General features: G+C 25.8%; 1 protein-coding gene across 1 annotated transcript in view; it reads right to left on the reverse strand.

Annotated features, from left to right (window-relative positions):
- Nucleotides 1-5,833, reverse strand: part of LOC112592140 (glutamate decarboxylase) — a 93,250-nt gene extending 87,417 nt beyond the window's left edge. The window contains exon 1 of the mRNA XM_025336135.1: nucleotides 5,718-5,833. Coding sequence (XP_025191920.1) covers nucleotides 5,718-5,720 — 3 coding nt within the window. The 5' untranslated portion in view covers nucleotides 5,721-5,833. The remainder of the gene's footprint in view (nucleotides 1-5,717) is intronic.
- Nucleotides 5,834-14,227: the final 8,394 nt, after the last annotated feature.

Consider the following 14,227-nt stretch of genomic DNA (forward strand, 5'->3'; position numbering starts at 1 on the left):
CAAATATTTTTGAATTACAACAAAATAACTAAAATCATTAATCTTTGTTCTAATATATTTAATTTTGCTTACATTTTAAATTCGAATGTTTAAAAAAAAAAAATTATGAGTATAAATTTATTAGACTTTAAAGTTTTAGTAAGAACTACTTAAGATAATTCTTACATTAAGTTTCTAAGCCTGAGTTATTAAATTGAACATTTCATACTATATTTTTAACTATATAACAAATCTCGAATTAAAAAAAAATTGAACTACAAATGCTTATAAAAAAATTCTGAATTTACATTCACTTTTTTTTCAAATTTCAATAATAAAAATGAATAAAAAACCTTGTGTTAAATTTTCAAGTTTTTTGAAGATCAAGCAAAAATTGTATTTCTAATAATAATATAAAAAAAAAAAAAAATCGAAAATTTTAAATTTCTACGGTTATTTTCTCTTGAATTAAGACAAAATAAAAAATTGATTAGTGGTTTTGTATAGAAATACTCTCGTCTTATTCAAAATTCCGTTTTTATTCTACCTGATTATTAAAAAATGACTGTAACTATCAAATTCACTTCCCAACAACAAAAAATATCATAATTGAAAATCTAAATATTAACTGTTCCAAATATAATAAGAGATTTACACAAAAAAAACCACACATAAACACACTCACCTATCATTTTAAAATCAATATGTTTATATCTCTCTGCTAAGTTTGAAATTGGTGAAAAAAATATTATAGACAATAGTAGTTTTATATTTTTTTTGCTATTATTATAATTAATTTTTTTTTTAATTCGCGATATTCAAAACAAATTGAAATAATAACATGTTATATTTTTAATAATTGGAAAAAATTCTAACGAAATTACATAACATGCTACAATCTAAATCTAAGTAACTTTCTATAGTTGTACTTTACTATCTCATACTGAATAGATTACAATAATTATTCCTAGTATTGTTACGTGAGTAAAATTGGTTTATGTTGACTACTTAATTACTTTAAAACTTAATTAGTATATTTTTCTTTTCTTTTTTTTTTTTTAGTTTAAATAGGTTTATGCGTTTTCAAAATTTAAAAGTTTAATTTTAAAGCTCACAAAAATTAACAAGAATTATATGCAGACATATTATTACTAGAATAATCATAGTCTAAAATGTCTATATGAATCCGCGTTCTAAATAGTTATTTTGAATTATAAAATATTTATAAATATTTAAATAATACATAACTATAATTTTCAAGAGAATTATGAACAAAATGAGAGCTCAGAGCTCATTTTTATATTTTTTAGGTCACTCATTAAAATTTTTTCAGTGGCCAATTACGGCCTATCAAGTCCATCATTGAGCATACATACCATATTAATATTTATAAAATATGAATGATAATGTTATTAGGCATTTTATTTATAGACCGTTCACTTTGAAAAATGAACACAAAGTACGAACTAAGTAACATATTGTTATTCAATCAGATCGGAACCAAACTAATTTTGTTTTATTCGTGTGCTGAATAATATATGCTGAAATGTTTTGCACACTCTATTGACTGTTAAATGATTTCTCGAGCGTATTCTTATATCATATTGCAGGTTGTATGCCTTGAATTTTTACGAAAATTGTTTATCTACACATAATAAAGTATACAGTTACAATATAAATATAAATTTTGAATTAATATTCACGAATTTCTAATACAGTTATTATAATGTACAGCTATTTAAATTCCAATAATATACATAATATAGTAATATTAAAAAAAGCAAACAAACGAATGAGTAATATCAATATATACACATATAAATATTTTTCATCAAAACAATATTATATGCCTTCAGTTTAATAAAAAAATGTGCTCTCATAATGCTTTTTTAATCAGATATTTTATAATCTATACATTGCAAATTGTTGTGCAATTACTGCAATTCATATATTTACACGTTATAAGTCTGTTTTTTTTCCCAATGTTATTTTGTATTACAACAGATATTTTATCCAGTGGTGTCACGTATTTTTTTTTCCTGCACGTTGTTTTGGTTTTTAGACTTCATTATGCGCATATTTATTTTATTTAATAATCAGATTTATTTTAGCACGTTTTTACAGAGTGTCACAATCTGAAATCACCAAGTACTAGTTATTTACTATTTTTGATGTTTTTTTTTCTAGCATAGTGTGAAAAAAAATTGAATAAATCATTTTTATCGGAATTTCGTTTACATATATTGAAATACATAATCACACACACCCACACATATGAAAACATCTTGTATCTATTAAAATAGAATAATATGATTCAAACTCAAAACAACTATAAATAATTATATAGTGCATAAATAAAAGAAAAGTATGGCAGTAGTACACCTAGCTATTACCCCGTATATTTTATCAAAGTACTTTAACAATAAGCACCTATACTACTCATAGTCCATGGAGTGCACTCGTATTTCATATATTATAATGTACTAAGCTAGGTATTTTTAAAGGCTTGTATGTAATATTCATGTAGATAACTTAAAGCGATTCTTTATAAAATGTTTATAATATACGTTAAAATGGTCTGACCAATACTATAACGATTATTATTGAAATAATAACTAGACGTCTGTACTTGCTTGTGTTTGTTTTTGCTCTTTTTATTGGAATGATTATGTGTCGTGTTATTAAATTTTCAGAAAACAATAAAAAAATAATCATATATTTTTATTTTTTAATAATGTTAAAATCATGTCATAATGGTTTTTTTATTTAAATCGATCAAAGATGTTGCCAGCTGAATAATTTTACGTTTTGAGAAAATATTAAGCAAGTTCAAAAATAATTCATAGATATTGTACACCATTTTACTTATTAAAAATACTTGAGATTTTTTTGACTTTAAAAGTGCAGCAAAACATATCATAACTAGAATTTTTTGGCCATCTCATCTACCCAAAAAATTAGGGAGATGGTAAATTTCGTCAAAATCAACCTTTTTTAAAAATTCTATAAGTAAACTTTGACAAAAAAAAAAAAAAAAAAATTATAAAATTTATAATAGGTATTGAATTTTGATAAAACCGATATGGCACGTCATACTATTTAGTTATGGACATCTACTAGTGCGATAATTAAAAGTTATAATCATAAGTATGGAGTTATTAACAGTTCCAAACCATTTTTATTGAATATATTAAATAATCAAAGATAATTAATTTAAACTATTGAAATGTTTGATCAATTTAGTGTTGGATATTAGTAGAAATGTTTATACCATGTCTATGTGTTCGTGTTTAAAATGAACAATATAAGTAAATTGATGTATTTTATAGTTTTGTAATAATCATTAATTTATTATATTAATCTACTATGCTTGCATTACTATTGAAAAATTGATAGTTAAAAATAAATTATTACTAGTATATTAATGTTTTTAAATAAATGGTTTCAATTCGTATAATATTAATATTGTACCTAAGAAAATGAACGCAGTTAGTTTAATGTACTTAGTCGGTTTTACCTGCACAGCTTGTATAATATTTATTTATTTATTTTGTTAAGGTTAAAAAAGTTAATTTTGTCATAATTTATGTACAACCAAAAAATACAAGCAATAAAAATAAGTAATTTTGACATGAAAAATTATTTAAGCCATTTGCAATATTTAAAATGAGAAACGTATGCCCTACACGATTATCTTACTAGAAAACACGAATAATGTGTATTTTAATGCATTAAAATTATACAACTGTTAACTATAGCCCACTCTGTATACACATATTAGTTATAAGTCATTACATAACGAGTGTACAAATGCGCGCAATGACCCAATTATAATAAAGAATTTAAGTCAGGGTCTATAATCCATACGGTTCTATAAAAAAAGTATTATAAAAATCGTTTTTATTGCACTGTATCAATGTAATATATTATTATATGATATAAATGAACGCTATTACATGGGTATTTTAGTATTTGTTTTTATAAACTATAGTACAGTGATCATTTATTTTTCATCTGCTATATAAATGGCTAGAAAAATATATTATAGTTTTTGCGACCCCACGCGATTGTAATGCTCAATGATATTATATGTGGCGTAGAACAATATTACATTATTATAAACGGCGATTTGAGAATTTTAACCTGTAAGTCCGGTAATATTCGTCATTATTGGAGTTTTTAAGAACTTATTAAATTGTGGACAAACAGGGTATTACATATGACTTTTACGCTATCAGGATTAATGTTATTTATTTTGTGCTCCATGCCCGTAGGATCATAACCTGCTTATTAAAACGGTATGAACTTCCGATTTACAAATACGCTTCTAAACACCTTAAATATTTACAACAATGTAAAAACGGATCTGTTTTATGTGAAAGAATTAATGAACCTGATATAGAATGCGGAACTTAGCTTTTTAAATGTATGTGAAGCAGCGCAATAATGGTCGGACCTAGAAAAATGTTGATTTACTATTCCTCTCTAAATTATGAATACGATTGTAGATAATAATAGATTCCTTCATATATTGATTAAAATTCTTATATTTTATTACGCAGGCACGTATCCAGAATATTATTTTAGAAGGTCTAAAAAATGTTGAGTACAATATTTATTTTATTTTTTCACACAATTACTGATATAAAAAACTTTTTATTTTTAATTTTTAAACATTTTGGGTGATCCAGACACATGAAACCCTTGAATACGTGCCTGGTTTTATTTACAACGTAAGTTATAAAAAAATATTATTTAAATAAGTTTAGATTCGTAAAACAAAAATATTATTTTATAATCAATGAAGTAGGCTTTGGCCCCTTTAATTTCCCCTTTGAAATTCTTCAAATTCTATTAATGTCACTATTGTCACTATATGTGATTCAGCTAAAATATTTAATTTATATTAGTTGTATTTATGTATTCTTCAAAATGGTTTTAATTTATTATTATGAAGACTATATCAAATAAGATGTCTTACGTAGAGCTTCAAACGGCTCACTAAAGGAATGCTCCTTGTACTCGTATATCGTGTTTATGGTATTGCGTTTGAAAAAAGTCAACGCCGTTTTCACAACTATGATGGTGGAAGTTATAAAATATAGTAGGTATCTACGTCACGAACTCGGTCTTTAATGTGGTTAGAAGTTTGAAAAATATATAACAAGAAATCGTCTATCCAGAGATTCAATATCAATCCACATTAAGGGTGTTGTGTTGAAGCCAATGTATAAAATAAACTTGTCTCACTGGGAAACATTTTATCTTGATTTTTAATTTTTTTTTTAATTTCCTAACGTTATTTAAAGTTCATAAATTCGTTTAAAAATTGGAGTCTTATGTGTCTTCTTTTAAATAAAATAAACATTACTAAAATCTTATTATTCGACGAGACGTGATCGTCTTTCCAATAAAGTTGTTTTCGACCGTTGAAATAATTTGATTTTGTTCTTTCCGTGACGGCCTGTTGTCAAACACCACACGCTTACAACACGCAACATGACTAGAAATTATCTAAAATTTTGACGCTTAGAAAAAAAACCAGCACCGACACTGTTAAAAAAAAATCGTTCCGCATAATATTATATCATGATACGATGGAAAAAGTTCGCCGAGGAGAGGGTATGGGTAGAATTTCCAGTAACTTTTTCCTTTATCGTCGAAATTTTTTTTCATACTCAACAGAATAGATACCCAAACTACATATATATTATATTTCCATACTTCCTGTTACTTACCATCCACTGTAGTAGTGAAGTTGTAGGTCGTCTTGGTTGTCGTCGTTTCCGTATTCGCCGTCACCGCCGCCGCCACCGCCGCGAACGTTCGCTGCTCGTCGCCCGTCCGACCTGTCAACTTCTGCGGGCGGCTCCGCGCGGGAAGTCCCCAGTCGGCCAGAACGAAGCAATGGAAGTTTGGTGCTCCGTTCGTCATTCCGCCCGTCTACATACCCGCACAGCTTACGACTCGCCGCCGCCCAAAGTCGCCGCCCACCGGTATCGTCGTCACGGAAACGCCAGCCCAGCCCCCCTCTGGACTTCCCATCGCCACGACTTTGCCCGCCACTGCCGCCACCGGCCCTCCGCTCATTATCATTTTATCCCGAGTCTGCAGCCGGCGTCCACCGCTACAGCACGTTCGTCGTTCCTAGCCACGCGGCTTTTGCCGCCGCGCTGCAGCCTTTCATTAATTTTTAATTTAAATTTCTGCCTTTTTCACCTTTACTCCCTTCCCACCACTAACTATCGTCACCATCTCATCACATGACTACAACCACAACTCAACAACTTCAATTATAATGGTCGTCCTCGAAAACGCTCTTGAAGTACAGGAAGCTTTAACCGCAATAGCATCGCGCTGTGAACACGGCATAAAATGTTTTGGAATGAACAAATGTGAGTATTATAAATATTATGATCACAAGACTGTATTCGATTATTTTTGATACTTAGTAATATTACATATCATATTTACATTTATGATAATATGTAGCTATACAGAATATGATTGCCTTCTCTAGCTGTAACGCGCGTATTAAAAATCCTCGAGAGTAAAACAATTAAACGAATTCTTCAAGTCACAAATTGAATATAATAATATATTATATTATAATTGAATATATAATACATGTTGATTCATCATTTTGTGGTGATTTTCGGTCGGCAGTTTTAGAAAAAAACATTTTATACAAGAAATACGTCATACCAATTATATGTAATATATATATAGGTATTACCATTGATTATAATATAATAAATAATATAATATAATAATATAATAATAATAATAATATATAATATAATATAATCAATAGTATTACCTTACCAAAGTTTTTCAACACCAGTTATTGATTGAACATAATTGAATGTACCTATTATTTTGTTACGCTTATTTTATAGTAAAGTTTTATTATAATCTCAACAAAATAAATCAATCGGTAAGTTTTTGTAGTATTAAGTGTTTTTACCTGCTCCTTGGATCAACAAAATTGTTTCGTTGTAACTATTAATGCGTATGAGTTAAATAAAAAAATGGTTGCTTTGTAAGTATTATTAAGCTATCCACTAAAATTCAACGTAGGTATCTATATTCTATACTCTACTCTATAATATAACATACAGAATCATAAAGAGCACATGCAATATGGTAATTACGGTGTACATTAAATGTACGAGTGTAAGGCGTAAATGCAATAACTATAAGAATAATAAGAAGGAAATAAGGCCTTCAATAATCTATCCCTAATATTATAGTAATGCCACTTTCGAACTACCCAGCCGTTTTATAAAGGACTTGAATACAAAACTTCAATGAAATGTTGACAACAATTATTTAATCCTTTAATATTATTAAATACTGATTTAATGGAACTCGCAGGTGGCCTTTATGTTAGTATAGATACCATCATAGATAATTCTTGTGTAATTATTTCAAAATAATATTTATAAAAAAAAAAAACAATTTCTCGTGAAAAAAAAAAAACACTTAAGCTAGTCATAGTTAACTCAGCTGAGAAAACAAATGTATATCAAATAACATATTAATAAAAAATACGATATGTTTTTATCATGTAATTTTTATTTTGTTGATTTGATTAGTGCTATAAATGTTTGAAAATTCGTTACTTTTATGTTTCTAAAACTTTTTGTATTAATGATATCAAAAAAATAAAAATATTACAACACAGACAATATTATCTTATGTTTATTGTACCTAATAAATTTTTGATATAACAGTTATAACTATATGATCTGGGACTCTAGTTTGGGTAAGTTGTTATTTTTCACGCGTAACTGTTTCCACAAACAATATTAATTATGGGTAAATTAGCTTACTCTCATAATATATAATTCATATACATATGTAAATAAATCAAAACTGTGTTAATTAAAAATAATTTTATGAATTTATGTAAATATCATTGTTTATTGATTAACTTTATTCTCGCTATTTATCCACGTCATTAATAAATTTATCATAATTCATACAATTAAAAGCCTAAGAAAATAAATCATACTTATTATATTGTAGGTACACAATAATATACAGTAGTGATGGCCATGTAAATGGCTTATCAAATATACAAAAAGATATTTTTGCCAAAAAAAACTATCCACGTTTTCTTTTTGAAAGATTTTAATGTTGAAAGATAATTTTATTATTGATAGTTGTCATTATCGGTTGCAATGTTACTATGTATTATATTTTTATGTTATGTACCTATAAACATCTGTAACCCGTAATTTATTGTTGCACTATAGCAAAAGACATGTATTATATAATTATGAATTTACAATACAATAAGTATACATAACTTAACTGTATTTTTAAATTTAATTATTTCATAAACTTATGTTTATATTCTTATAACAGTATAGCGTGTTATAAAATGAATAATTATAACTTATTATTTATTACTCAAATTATCCTGATTTACTTGCAAATGACTGTTGGTAGAATCTATATAAAGTGTTCTTTTTTTCAACTCATAAATTAGAACAAGAACAATGCTTTTAATGATTTGATATTACCATTGATTTTATTTATTTACATTAAATTAATTATAACTATTATATAATAAACAGATTTGTGGATTAATCGAATAAACACGATACGTTCATAAACATCAAAATATTTAAATTATGCAAAACTAAACATACAATAAATAGAATAAGTGCATTTGTTTTACTGACGGATTTGTTACCTGTAAATTATTTTATTAAAATAAATGATATAGCATGTTTTTACTTTATATAAATGTAAAATGTGAATATAATAATTATAATATTATTTTGGTAATAATAAATAAAACAAACAAGATTTATAGTATTGCATATCTGTGTGCAAGTACCTTGTGAAAAGGTTTTATATTTTCTACTGTTACTAAAAGTTTCGATTTTTAATATTTAATAGTATTATTTACTTATTCTTAAACAAAATATTATACATATTTTTTTTGAAAAAGTGAAGAAATGTGATTTATAATATGTATCATACTGTATAAATACCTGCTCATTATTATTGTTATAAACTCTACACATTCAATACATTCAGCATAAAATTTGCTGAACATAATAAAATATTTATAATTTAATTGCACTATGCACTATGCAGTATGCATGATATATTTTTCTCGAACGTTTTTAACATTCTTGTACAGCAAAATAATAATATAATGATTGTAATGTAATTTTTATGCCCATTGGTATAAGTACCTTTATAGGAAATAAAAATATAAAAAACAGATTACGACATAAAAAATTAAATCAATATATATAGTAAGGACGTTTAAATGAAATATTTTTATGTTCCAAACTAAAACAGGAGCGACTAATTAAATTTAAACACGAATTTCTAGTAATAAATGATATTATGCCTGCCTGCTTGCTAGTTGCTATATAAGCAGCTTCTGCAGTATATTCTCGCGGGACACGTTAACTAACGGATATTGATTTAATATATTATTGTCCTGTATAATACGTCCATTTTATTTAAAAATAAGTACCCGATCGATTTAAAATAATTAGTTACCACACTAAATCGGGATTTCAAATTATTTACCAGATACCGCAATAATTATTCGTTTTGCACGTATTTCGTTTTTTTTTCTTTGTTTGTGTATTGCTAAATCGAATTTTAGGTGAGACCGCTAAGTGGATTTTGTAGCTATAGAAACTTTTTAACAAGGGGTTCGCACTTGACGTAGTATTAAATTAAGGTTAGGGTTAATTTTAGATTTGGCCCCTCCGAACATCTTGCGCGCGTAGCTTAAGCTTTTAATGGATCTGTTTAACACGTGAGGGAGCTAATACTTTACCATAAAATACATAGCGTGGTTATCCATATTGTACAGTTTGATGGTCTCTATAGATGCGCATAAACCTCAAATAATATATATATACATTTTATACTAGATTTAAAACACCACTAATTGAGATATTAGTGAAATCCCAAAAATGAAAAAAAAATGTTTTACGCTTAATTGCGTATTGCGTAATTCATTACCAGCGCATCAATAAACATATTTCAATCTGTTGTTCAATAATATTTATATTACTTATAATAAAATGAGAGTTGATGCGTAGCCAATTCATTTTTCGAAAATGTTGTTTTATGTTGTTTTCATATATTACTTATTTCTTTTATTATGCTGACAAGTCATTATGTCCCAAAAAAACGTATAGATAACAACGCTAATGACGTTTACGTTAGCTATTACTGTTTATTATTACACAAATAGGTAAAATAATTATAATCGTATAATTAATTATTATTAACTATAATAGTTTATTTATGAATGATTCGTTTACATTTTTTCAACGATTAATTTCAGTTCATGTCTACACCATACGAAATCTCTCGTGTCTGCTTAAGTTATACGAGTATACCTACTATATAATTTATTTTTTCTTAATTACTCACACTAGCTGACTCATCTTTATTTCGAGTTCCTCTTTTCACCGTTTTTTTTTGTAGACTTCAATACTTATACATATCTTCCATTAATATTCATTATATTATTTGAAACTGCGGTGCGTCTAAGCCTTTTTATATAGTTTTAACTATACAATTTTATTTGTATCATATTATACAGCCATTCTACTGTTTAAATTACTGAAGTTATAGTTTACACAAATAAATTTAATATATTATAAATATTTTACTATTATAATACAGTAGAACCTCGATTATCCGTGACTCGATTATCCGTGTTTGCGATTAACCGTGCCCATTCTTCCGAACATTTTTAAACATAATACTCGATATCGACAATCGTATTAATGACATTTTTGACGATAACTTCATATTTTAACCCCTAATAACTTGTTGTAGGTATACAATATTATGGATGTAGGACGTATGTATAACATTATTGTATGTATACGTCTTCTTATGTATATTTCTAATTACAATTGAATCAAAATTTTTAAAATTTCATTATTATAAAAAGTCTCGATTAACCGTGATTTTCATTTATCCGTGTGACCCTCTCCCCATCATTACCCCGGATAATCGAGGTTCTACTGTATATAGTATTATTATATTATTGTTAACTTTTAAGTCAATACCACCTTAACTTTAAATATTTATAAAAAAAATACAAAAATTATAGGTACCTATTTATCTTTGATATTTTGAATAGTCTAAAAAAAACTAATGAGAAATCTTGTGTCAAGTTTTTAAAATGTTTAAATAATAAAAACGTTCTATTAATATTTAAGAAAAAAAAAAATTGTTTGATTTCCTGTATTATTAACTTCAATGACTTTCAGCAATTTATTTTTATTTAATCAGAAAAAAAATCCATTATTGTTACTGACCTTTTTATCTTCAATAAATTTTTACGGAATTCGTTATTAATCCAAATAAATAAATATTTTTTAATAATTAAAACAAAATGAAAAATTCTTATAATTCCCTTAAGTAACAACGTAAATAATTAATTTTGTTGGATATGCTATTACGTTATAATATTATGTATAACAAATACATTAAATTAATTTAATTTATTAAAAAAAAAAGTAAAACAAATTATGAAAATTACGTAGTAATAAATAATAATACTGTATTTTAAATGTTATTATGTTGTTCGCTGTTCCTATAGTAAACTTAGTCGAAATAAATTGTGATTAATTATTTTACATAGCTTTGTAGAACATGGAAGTACCTATACTAGTATATGTACATAATAATTTTTTTTTTTTTTGATCGGTTATATAGATTGGTACTTAATAATGAGATACAATAAATAATAAAAGATAAACATTTTTAATTTATTTTCACAGACTTGGTAAATCTTATCTAAAGCACTAAATATATCAACAATTATCTATTTAAATAACTCTGGAAAATGTTCGTAATATTAAACTTAATAGTTAATTGTATAATAATACTAAGTAATATTTTTTTTCAAATTCATCATAATTTAGAAAAAAGGAGAATTAAACACCAATCGTCTCTCCTTAGAACCATAAATATATAAATGACTAACAATACAAAACTTCCTTCATAAAAGTATTAATAATAATTCTTAATAACTGTGACAAAATAATATGTAAGGAGACGCGAATGTTTAACATCTAAAGTTTTCGACCAAATATGTTTAATATTTTTACTGTAATTCAGAAATGAATGAGTAACTGATGAGAACTGAAATTTCATTAAATAAATATACTATAGTTTTTAATAATATGATAAAATGCTCAAAATATTCACTTTTTTTTTAAAAATTAAAATTTTATACCAACGGATATTTATGAATTCAAAACAAGAACACGAATTATTACTCATTATTACATTATAAAACAAAATTAATAACTTGATTAATAACCATGTTTATTTAATTGTTTTATTTTCAGATAACAAAATAGAAACTATTGATACTTCAGAGACGCAAACGACCTTCATCCAACTCACCCACACTTGAAGTTCGACTCAGAGGTGAAATAAAACAAATACACTCGATTATTCGAACCTCGATCATTGTTAAAACATAGTGCATTAATTGCATTCACCTATTATATTATGTTTCTAAAGGAATTTACGCGCAGGCCGATGGCATAATCAGCAAATTAAAGCCAATCGAAGTCAGTCGCCACGAACGGTCATCTGACCCGCTGACCGTGTAATATCTCAAGTTCTAAGCAACTATCTGACCATACCGCGCTCATAATAAATTTTTTTTCGTTCCGAAACATTTTAAATAAAACAAAATTTTCGTTTAAAAAATGTTTAAAAAAATACTCGGCCAAATGATATTATTTATGCCTTGGACACGTGCATTATCATTTCGTTTCATTTTAACGCTACTTATAGTTAAACGGCTATAATTGTAATTTTTGTTTGTTCCCACAACGATATAGTATTCAACCAAGAATAACAAAACGATGAAACATATGACTAAGTTTAAGATTAGCGTAAGACAAAAAATATCGGTCGGACGTCATTATAAGAAAAAAAAAATCAAACAATACACTGATCGACTTTTCTTTTAGTGCGTAAGATCGATTTACAAAGACTGATTTGTGTTACCCCACTTAAAATTGTTAAATTTCTAGATAAACGTTATAAACGTAAGTAATATTGTAAATAACGCTACGTTTTTAGTAATACGAAAACGTTTTAAGTATAATAAGTTATTATTATTATTATTGTTATTATTGTAACATAAGTATAAAATATTGATAAAATATTTTATTGTTTTATACAAAAGCAATAAAATCACAATGTCTTCCATTAAATTAATATTATCTTATTGATAATAATTATTACTAAGTTAAGTACACTTAGGTAATACTCATCCGTGTGTATAGTACAATATTATATATTAATAATTGTATTATGTTAACACGATAGTATAATAATTAATGTTTAATTATAATAATTTACTTTTAAGTCTTTAACATTATGGGGTGGTTTAAGTAGGTAATCATAGTTATTATCGTTATTATTTTTTTAAATTAAATTATTACTAATAATTAGTATACATTTTTTGTTTGATAAATACTGGCCCTTTGAACCGGGAGTGACGTTTGACAATAAAAAATACATTAGGTCCACGTGCCAGACATATTATTATCATTTTTATCATCATTATTATTAATTATTGTGTTTTAGATTTAGGTAGCTGACGTGTTTATAATAATAATTATTATTATTATTATAATGATTAGCAATGTGTAATGTATATTGTCATTATTGTTATACTTGGGCATAACATATTATATTACTATTATATTGGGTAATAAAAAATAAAACGAAATTTTTAAAACAAAATCACAATATTTATTTAAATTGGAAATTCACATAACAATTCTATTATGAGTTAACAATACAATACTCAATACGAAAAATGAATTTAAAATCCCAAATAGTGTACAAACAAAAAAAATCATATTTTATATTCTAACAAATGTATTTGCATAAAATTTAAAAATTAACTACTAAAAGCCAAAAATTTTAAATATTCTTAAATACGTTGAAAAAAAACTAATAAATTAATAGTAGAATGTATTTAAAAAAAGAAAATAATTTTAAACTAAACACAATGTACAAAAATGGACCTAATTGTTGCGGTTTTTTTTTTTTTTTTTGGTAAATATCAACATTTATATTATAAATAGTATTTTATTACTTCAATAATTAACAAAAAGTGTCATAAAATTTTATAAAAACTATATAAAAAGTATAAAATAAATGGAAATAAAATCACAAAATTATTCACAGTCAAAACAAAAATATTTGCTAT

Source organism: Melanaphis sacchari, unplaced genomic scaffold, assembly GCF_002803265.2.
Source record: "Melanaphis sacchari strain LSU unplaced genomic scaffold, SCAv2.0 Contig159_pilon_pilon, whole genome shotgun sequence".
Taxonomy (NCBI): Eukaryota; Metazoa; Arthropoda; class Insecta; order Hemiptera; family Aphididae; genus Melanaphis; species Melanaphis sacchari.